We start from the raw sequence: 10,136 nt of genomic DNA, 5'->3' as shown, positions 1-10,136 counted from the left end.
AAATATTTTTCTAACATGGTATTAGAGTAGGGTAAACTCTGTTAGTGTAAAAATAAGTGTTTTTACTAACAGTGAAAATTGTTTTTGAGCGTGCATTGTTTTTTAGCATATTTACTAGCAGGTAGAAAGTTTTTTTTTTTACACTAAAAAATGGCAACATCAAGCACAAGTTTGACTAATCCTCAAATACCTCAGTTTAATGGAAAAAATTATGATTATTGGGCTATTACAATGAAGGCCCTGTTTTCTTCTCAAGACATTTGGGATTTGGTGGAGAATGGTTTTCAAGAACGAGCAGATGCATCAGCATACAATGCCCTATTTCAAGAAGAAAAAGATGTGTTAAGAGACAACAGAAAGAAGGATTCAAAAGCTCTGTTTTATATTTTCCAAGCGGTTCATGAAATTATTTTCCCAAGGGTTGCAGCAATAACGAAATCCAAGCAAGCATGGGACACCCTCTAGACAACCTACCAAGGCATGGCAAAAGTCAAGACAACAAAGCTGCAAATGTTGAGGAGAGATTTTGAAACACTTTGTATGAAAGAGTCTGAGAATATAGACTCGTTTTTTACACATGTAAGTGGGCTGGTTACTCAAATCAGGTCTCATAGTGAGACACTTGAGGAAAGAAGAATAGTTGAGAAAGTTTTGAGAAGTTTGCCAGCAAGGTTTGAGGCCATTGTTGTGGCCATAGAAGAGACAAAGGATCTCTCACAGTTCTCAGTGGATGAGCTTAATGCATCACTGATTTCTCATGAACATACACTGAATAGAGCAACAAACTCCTCATTGGAGCATGCCTTCAAGACACAAGTATCATTTGGTCAAGGTCGACGCGGAGGAAGATCATATGTTAGAGGAAGAGGAAGAAGCCCACACAGAGGTGGAAGAAGCAGCCCTTCAAGCTCAAATGGAAGAGGCAGTAATCAAAATCCAAGTCAAGGCCCAAGCCAAAATCAAGCACAAGGTCAGAGGTATGATAAATCTCAAGTTCAATGTCATTACTGTAAAAAGTATGGTCATTATGCAAATGAGTGTAGAAAGAAGCAATATGAAATTAGTAACAAACCAAGTGTAAATTTCACAAGAGAAAATCAGAACCATGATAACATGTTTTTAGCTTGTAATGTAGCACAAGAAAAATAGAGTGATATATGGTATCTAGATTCAGGGTGTAGCAACCACATGTCAGGAAACATAAAAATATTTTCTAATCTAGATGAAAGTGTGAAATCTGAAGTGACATTAGGGACTAATAGAAAAGTTTCTGTCATGGGTAAAGGAAGAGTTAATATCCTAACAAAGAAGGGGGAGAAGAAATACATCTCTAATGTTTACTTTGTCCCCAGTCTGAAACATAATCTCATGAGCGTTGGACAACTCATGCAGAAAGGCTACAATGTCTTCTTCAAAAATGATGTGTGCACAATTTTGGATAGGCATCCAAGTAGACAGTTGATTGCAAAGGTTAAGATGACAGTCAATGGAATGTTTCCCCTAAAACTAATATCAGATTTGCAGAAATGAAGGTGCACAAGCACAACTATCTATGAACTCACAAGAAAATGGAAGAAAAGGGGCAGCTGTCACACAAGTAAACTTTCAAGCAGAGGTAAAAGATGAAAACTAGTTATGGCACTTGAGATTTGGACATCTCAACTTTGGAAGTTTGAATTTGCTGCATAGGAAAGGCATGTTGAAGGGTTTACCACTCATAGAAAAACTAGACAACATATGTGAAGGATGTATCTTGGGCAAGAAACATAGAGAGACATTCCTAGCAGGAAAGTCAGTGAGTTAAAAGGCACCTTTATAGATTGTCCACTCAGATTTATGTGGACCAATGCAGACACCATCAATTGGTCGTAGCCACTATGTATTGACCTTCATAGATGACTACACAAGGAAGACATGGGTCTTTCTCCTAAAACAGAAAAGTGAAGTGTTTGAGCACTTTCGCCAATACAAGGCTCTTGTTGAAAAGCAAAGTGGACACTACATCAAAGTCCTTAGGACTGACAGAGGTGGAGAATACATCTCAAATGATTTCCTTCGTTTTTGTAGGGAGCATGGAATTCACAAGCAATTTACAACAAGATATACACCGCAGCATAATGGTGTGGCAGAAAGGAAGAATAGGACCATTATGGAGATGGAAAGGAGTATGTTGAAGGAAAAACATTTGCCAAATGACTATTGGGCTGAAGTTGTCGCTTGTGTAGCACATATCTTGAATAGATGTCCAACCAAAAGCGTCCAGAACATCGTTCTTGAAGAGGCATGGAGTGGAAAAAAACAAAATGTCACTCACATGAAAGTTTTTGGATGTGTGGCTTATGCAGATGTCCTGGATGAGTTGAGAAACAAGTTGGACAGCAAGGGGGAGAAATGCATATTTGTTGGATACAGTGATGAATCCAAAGCATACAAACTCTACAATCCATTAACCAAGAAAGTCATAATCAGCAGAGATGTGCAGTTCATAGAGGAGGAAGCATGGGATGGAAGTTTAGAAAAGACTGTCAATGTCAAAGCGTGCATACCAAATGAGGATAGAGAAGAATTAACAACAACAAGTAATTCTTCAACTCTGACTCCCTCTACTCCTATTCAAGCACAACAAAGTAGACAACAAGCAACGCCATCAACAAATAATAGGATAGTTTCGTGCAGCCAAGCAAGTGCTTCTCCAAATACACCGCGAAGTGCAACACCAAGTGACATAACAAGCCCATCTTCAACAAGCACAAGAAGGCCAAAATTCAGAAATTTAAATGAAATTTATGAGCAAGATGAAGTTGATAGTAGCGCAGGTCTGAATTCCTTATTTGCATTATTTTGTCATGTAGATGACCCAATCCACTTTGAAGATGCAGCGAAAGAAGAAAAATGGGTTGCGGCAATGGAGGAAGAAATAGAAGCAATAGAAAGGAATGACACATGGGAGTTAGTGAACCTTCCGAAAGGAAAACATGTCATTAGAGTGAAGTGGGTCTATAGGACCAAAAGCAACATTGAGGGAAAGATTGAAAGACATAAAGCAAGGCTAGTTGTCAAAGGATATAAGCAACAACATGGAAGAGATTACATGGAGACGTTCGCGCCAGTCGCGCGGATAGAGACAGTGTGCGCAGTTGTGGTGATTGCCGCACAACATAAATGGACAGTGTATCAGAGGGACGTAGAGTCAACGTTCTTGAATGGAGTGCTGAAGGAGGAAGTGTATGTTGCGCAACCGCCTGGTTATGAGATTGAAGGCCAAGAAGACAAAGTTTATCGGTTAAAGAAAGCTCTTTATGGATTGAAGCAAGCACCACGCACATGGTACAACAGGATAGATGCTTACTTGTTGGACAATGGTTTTGACAAATGTGACGGTGAGCCTACTCTCTACATCAAAGAAAGCGAAGGTAAGATTTTCATTGTCGTCTTATATGTAGATGATTTGATCTTTACAGGTAGTGATGATCTCCTCATCACTGATTTTAAACAAGTCATGAAGAGTGAGTTTGAAATCACTGACTTGGGATTTCTAAGATATTTTCTGGGCATAGAAGTGAAGCATACAAAAAATGGCATTTTTATCTCTCAAGCAAAGTATGTGGCATAAATTTTGGAGAGGTTTAAAATGCATAATAGCAAGTCCGCACCAATTCCAACTGTCATAGGGTTGAAGTTGAGCAAAGAAGATTGCAGCAGCAATGTCAATTCGACATTATACAAAAGCATGATAGGCAACATGATGTATTTGACAGCCACTAGGCCAGATATAATGTATGCAGTAAGTTTGGTGTCAAGGTTCATGAAAAACCCAAGGAGACACATTGGCAAGCAACGAAAAGGATTCTAAGGTATGTTAATGGGACAAAATAGTATGGCATTTTGTACATAGCAACAAGTGATTTAAGGCTGGTTGGTTACACTGACAGTGATTGGGCAGGCAATGTCGATGACAGAAAGAGCATGTCAGGATATGTATTTCATTTAGGTTCCAGAGCCATTTCATGGGCCTCCAAGATGCAGCCAATAGTGTCACTGTCAACAACAGACGTTGAATATGTCGCAGCAACAGCAGCAACGTGTCAGAGAGTTTGGATGAGAAGGATGTTGAGGGATCTTCGTCATGACCAAGAGGGCGCGGCAACTATTTTCTGCGACAACACCTCAGTGATTGCATTGTCAAAGAATTCTGTCTTCCACAAAAGGACCAAGCATATTGATGCTAAATATCATTTTATTAGAGAGTTGATTGACAATGATGAAATTGTGTTGCAGCACTGCAGGTCACAGGAACAATTTGCTGATATTTTCAAAAGCCATTGCAGGGAAAAGTTTTGTTTATCTCAGAAACTGTTTGAGAATTGTCAATGGCGGCAGTTGTGATTAAGGGGGAATGTTGGAAATAATAATCCCAACCACCGCAATAAACAACCTAACAGTAGCCATACCTGTGAGACGTATTTTTGCAGGTTGCGTCTCTGCTTGAAGATAGAAGCACTGAAGCCAGAGGCGAACCATTCAAAAACTCAGCAAAGGCATTTAAAGAAGTTATGTACGCGATTGTGAACACACTCAACAACAACATCATATTAATTATTTTGCTCTATCATGAATTAAATGTAAAAATTGTATGTTGAGTTAAATATGAATGTAAAACTCATTTTGACTGTGTAGAGAGGTTAGAGAGGTTGGTGGGTGCGTGAAAGCAACAGTTACTCTGTTTTACCGTGTGTTATTCCGCGTAAGTTTAAATCACTGTAACTTTTATTTTATTTGATGAATGAGCGGCAGTCTCATGTAAATGTATTTCATGTTTTAAATTTGAATACCAAATTTTTATTGTGTTGCTCCAAAAACCTACTTCCTCATTTTTGCCGTGAGTAAATATTATTCATAAGTCTATGAAACAGTTGCGCGGTGCCCGAAATCCATGTCTGGGTAATAGCCTTGTGATGCACGAAGGTAGCTCCGCGAAATCAGCTTCGCGGTGCCCGAACCTAGTTTCACGAAAATAGCTTCGCAAAAGTCATAACTCTCTGCGTGAAAACGAAAATTATATTTCTTAAATATTTTTCTAACATAGTTAATGTCATTGAAGAAAACACTCGAATTTGAGTGTGCTTTAAGATTGGTATTCGTTGGAAAAGCATCCATTGCAGAGAGGGTTTTCTGTGGAGCTGTGGTCTCGACTCTCTAGGCATCGGCGTTGTGAGAGTTAATTTTTCATTTTCAATCCATTTTTACACGAAGGTTATTGGTTATTATAATGATTCTGGTTATTAAAAATTATGAATTCATGTAAAGTTTTATCATAAGTTAAATATTTTTTCTTTTGTGTCTAATTAAATCTGGTTTACTCTAAATGTTAAAATTATATATTTTTAACGACATATACCACCAGCGGCGTTACCCATCCATTGAATCATCATTCGGGAGCCAAAATTACCATTTCACCTCTTAAACACATGGGAGGCACGATTACCATTTTGGAGCGGATATTTCTGTCGGTCTATTTATTTATTTTTATTTATGGGGAGCGCATAATTGCTATTATTTATAAAATAACTTTAAAGTTTTATTATTTATAAAAATTACTTTCAAGTTTGTTTAAATTGTATTCGTTATCTTTTCATTTCATTATTTTTTCATGTTTAGCATGGAAGCACATATATGTATCTTGGTATCATAAAGGCATACATGTATTTATATTGGTATGCTATATGAGAAAAAAATTGTATTTCTTTGTATTTTAAATATGCATTTGATAATTTATATATAGCCAGAATTGTAGTTCTATTTTATATCTATAAATTATTGAGAGGGATCAAATCTATTCAAGTTTTGCAACGATATGTTTGATCTCTTAAAGAATTTGATAGATCCCAAGTTAAGATAGATCTATAGTGGGTTTTAATTAAAAACATTATTGTTGAGCAAAGAGGCGCTCTACATCCCACTATAGGGTGGATGGGTGAGCGTTAGATGTGAGATGTAAGCCTTGGATGAGTAAGTGAGTGTAAAACCTGAGATATTTTTTAAATTCATTTTTATTTATTTATTTATTTATATTGTAACTTTGTTTTTTATTAATAAAATTACCAACAAATTTTTAGATAAAGGAAAGTATAATATACATATCACATTAAAATATATAACATATTAATAATACTTATAAATTAACATCCATTTTACCATATAAATTAAAATAATGATTGCATAACTATTTTTAAATTTAATTAATAAGTTGACAAAAATTACATATTTATTATATAACAAGATTTTTAATCATGAATGTTTATCATGGATATTATTAACTTCTAAATAGGTTTTTTTACAATACCATGGGCCAAAACCCATAAGATAAAGATATAGAGAGGGAGGGAGAGAGTGAAAGGAGGGAAGAAAATCATAATATCATGGGCTAATACCATGGTTTATCAATACCATAGGCCATCTATGCTTTTGGTTATTATGTCATGGATCTACACTTTTAATTATTCTGTTACAATACCATGGGCTAATACAATGACTTATCAATACCATATGCCAAAAAACCATAACTTATTTCAAAATCAAAATATTTTACAAATACTTTATTTTAATTTAATTTTATAACATTTTTTTATTAAATCTAAAAGAAAAAAGGTTATACTTACTTTTGAGGTATATCTAAACCCTCCAACCTCCCAACTACTAAAAATATTCCCATAGAGACTAAATTGAGGTTTTAAAAAATAAAAAATGAGAATACCTTTATATATACATATATGTGAAATTTATATAATATAAATAATATTATAAAGAACTAGGATATATGCATTTTAGCCAAGGATCCAAGCAAAGAGAAAAAAAAATTGATTAACAATGGTTGAGGAAAGATAGTGCATGATTCTTTTAAGTTTTTTATTATTGTATTTTCTTTGACATGATTGATCCAAAATATAGGTTTAATATTTTACAATCAATTATGTTTTTTTAAATTTAGATACTTTCTTAAATACAAGACAATGGGATCATATTTAAGAAAAATTGAGATGGAGGGGGAATATAGTGGGGGAGACAGGCATAGAGGTGGGAGAGAGAGGAAGGAAGAGAGAGAGGAGGGGGAAGAGAGGAGAGAGGGGGGGAGAGAGAGGGAGAGAGAGATGGATTTGGAGGGGGAAAGAGAGGGAGGGAAGAACAAAGACATTGGGATATCGCAAGTTGTTGCCTTCTCCTCTGAGTTGTACAATTTAAGACAACAAATGACAATTTATTTTCCCCGAGTTTTATTCTCTAAGATAACCAAAGGAATGCATGGAAATGCTAAATTTATAAATGAATAGAAACCTAATTCAGGGCTTGAGTATCAAGATTCTGTACAAGGACTTATTTGTATGGGTGACAGTTTGTGTGAGAGTACATATAATCCTAAATCCATCCAATAATGAATCGAAAGCTAATTCAGGGCTTGAGTATCAACATCCTGTAGAAGGACTTATTTGTATGGGTGGGAATTTGTATGCGTACATATAGCGTCGGGGAAACAACAGTAAAATCCAAAAGTTTAGATTAAAACAAGAGCCTTTTAATTAGTTTAACCAATCCGCGAGCCATTTCATCAAGAAGACAAGTGTAGAGACCCTTCCTAAGTTATATGCATTTTGTGAAAAACCATTTAAATTAGAACAAGTGGATCCTTGTAGATATAGACAGACTATAACAACCAACAGAGTATATTAAAACCAAACCGATGAAAAAAATAATAATTGTGTTAACAATTATACACACAACGACCCCTAGAATGGACAGGTGTTAGAAGCTGAGTGGTATCGACGAAATACAAATCAGAGCTTTTAGTACTGCACGCAAATGAAAAATGCCGATATGTGATATGGGTGGATGCGAAATTATGATTAAATGCAAATTAATACCATATCGGGTCAGGAATCAAATCGACAATCGACGAAGTAATATGATGACATATAGTAATATCCACGGGATGACATCTCAGAGGTGAATGAAATATTGCAATCTCGCAGGCACTAGCTGTTTGGAGAAATTGTAGGATCGAACACCATCTAATATGTCAATCTACTTATTATGTGTTTATGAGCAATGATCTTCTCTACTGCATGACCGAAAACTCTGTAATTGAAGAGTATTTGTATAAAATTGGCATTGAGCAGTTGAGCAAGGCCCACGTGCACAAAACGAAGGGGACAATTCTTGAAAATAAAATCAAGACCTGGATTTGCACCATGAAAAGTACGGTGACAATTCTATTTGCAAGCGAGAAACGTATCTACCACAGGATCTTTGTAGGGTTTAACCGCATTAGGGATATGTGTTTTGCAGAGGTAGCCAAGGAACCTATAATGAAGCTGCTAGGATTTGGGGAATCACTAGGAATGAGCACAAAATCGAGCAACGTGCTCTTAGGGGTGTTGGACATATATGACTATATGTCAAAGCTTATGCCTGGCATAGACACCGTTTATTGCCAGGAATGTTGTGTAGGCGTGAGGACACAGGCCTCTGGCATCCTCGTTCGGCTCAGGGAGGCAGCCCGGGGAATTTTAATAGAATTCGAAAATGCAGTCCACCGGGAGAACTCAAAGACCCGTATTCCCGGCAGGACAATTCATCCACTTACAAGGTATGTGATGAATTATCTGAGTTTTATGTCTGATTACAAGGAGGCCCTCGTGAAGATTACAACTAATGCCCCCATGGATATCCCCAAGGCGTTGCCTGATGGTCTCATGGGGTTGTTTGAAGACCAGGATTGGGATGATGAAGAACAGGGCAGCCCGACCTCAATTATGTTTGTAAGCCTGGGCTGGATTATGATCATTTTGCAGTGTAAGTTAGATACAACATGTAAGCTCTACAAGGATGTTGCCCTCTCATACTTGTTCCTGATGAACAATATTAATTACATTGTCCAAAAGATCAGGGATATAGAGCTTTTATAGTTGTTAGGGCATGGCTGGTTGACCAAGAATCAAAGCAAGGTGAGGCAGTATGCGGAAAATTACAAGCGAGTGTTAAGCTCCATCTCCCATAACGGTCACCGACTATTTGGAATCTGTCTGCCGCCGAATTAGCTCCCTTTACCACCGATTTATTATGGAAACCGTCTGCCAACTGATTCCATTAATTCAGGAAACTATGTGCAGTTAAATTAATTTCTGGTTAGGAGCTCCTGGAGTGGTCCATTACTCCCTTTGCAGTTCTCTACCATGATCTGTGGAACACTTGACACATAGCCATCAGAAGCTTGATGGAAGCTTGGCTATAAATTCTTCTGTTTGGTCCCCAAGCTCACTAACTCAATTCCCTTTAGTTTTACACCATCAAGTTGAGAGAGCAGAGCTTGGAAGTGCCTTCAGATTTTCTTATCTGGTAGTACATGCAATACATGTCGTTGTTGCAACCAGCTGAGTGCTCATAGTTCGATTCCTGCTGCAGCCTGCTTTGGCGTATTTTCTTAGTAGTGAAAGCCTTGATTTATTTCACTTAGAAACTAGGTTTGGTATTTGGAAATGTAGAATGGATGCAACAGTCACTTCTCGAGGAGGCACTTAAAGTAATTCCAGATTTTGTTTTGGATACTTCTCCGAACACAATTCACATGATGAATTGTTCTCTGGAATAAAGATGTTGATGCCTCGGGTTTAGGTGATCTCATCACTCAGGCAGTAGTACAAATGCAGGGAATATGGTATGAATCAACAGCTCTTGAAAGAGAATTTCACATTCATCATAATTAGAAATTATCCTAGGATCGACGAGCAGATTTGACGTTCGAATTCCCCTCTCAAGACCCAGCCATATCAGAGAATTCGACCGAAAGATTGGCGCCTGCAAACTCATCTGCTGGTGGAGGCTCCCAGAATCCAGAATTATTACTGGTATTAACATCAATGGCTGGAGGTAATTTTTCTTGGGCATAATAGTTTATTCCGCATTTAAGAATGTTATGCTATCATTTGGTATCAGAGCAACTATTTTATCTCTGCCTTGGTGTTTACCATTAAAATGAGGGTTTTCTGGAGTTTCTTGATTTCGTGTGTTTTACTCGATTGTACAATTTGTTTTTACTTAAGTAAAAAGAGGAATATAATGAAATCAATGAGTGGCTTTATAAA

General features: G+C 36.9%; 1 protein-coding gene across 1 annotated transcript in view; it reads left to right on the top strand.

The window, feature by feature from the left end:
* Positions 1-8,117: 8,117 nt before the first annotated feature.
* The window catches only part of LOC149153082 (exocyst complex component EXO70A1-like), an 8,240-nt gene continuing 6,221 nt past the window's right edge, over positions 8,118-10,136 (top strand). Inside the window, exons 1-2 of the mRNA XM_089443693.1 lie at positions 8,118-8,847; positions 9,784-9,899. Coding sequence (XP_089299819.1) covers positions 8,118-8,847; positions 9,784-9,899 — 846 coding nt within the window. The remainder of the gene's footprint in view (positions 8,848-9,783; positions 9,900-10,136) is intronic.

The sequence above is a fragment of the Pinus tabuliformis genome, chromosome 9 (assembly GCF_031772625.1).
Source record: "Pinus tabuliformis cultivar Carrire ecotype Pingquan chromosome 9, CPIR1, whole genome shotgun sequence".
Lineage (NCBI taxonomy): Eukaryota > Viridiplantae > Streptophyta > Pinopsida > Pinales > Pinaceae > Pinus > Pinus tabuliformis.
Note: the sequence above shows the minus strand (reverse complement) of the source record. Positions and strands in the feature narration are given on the sequence as shown.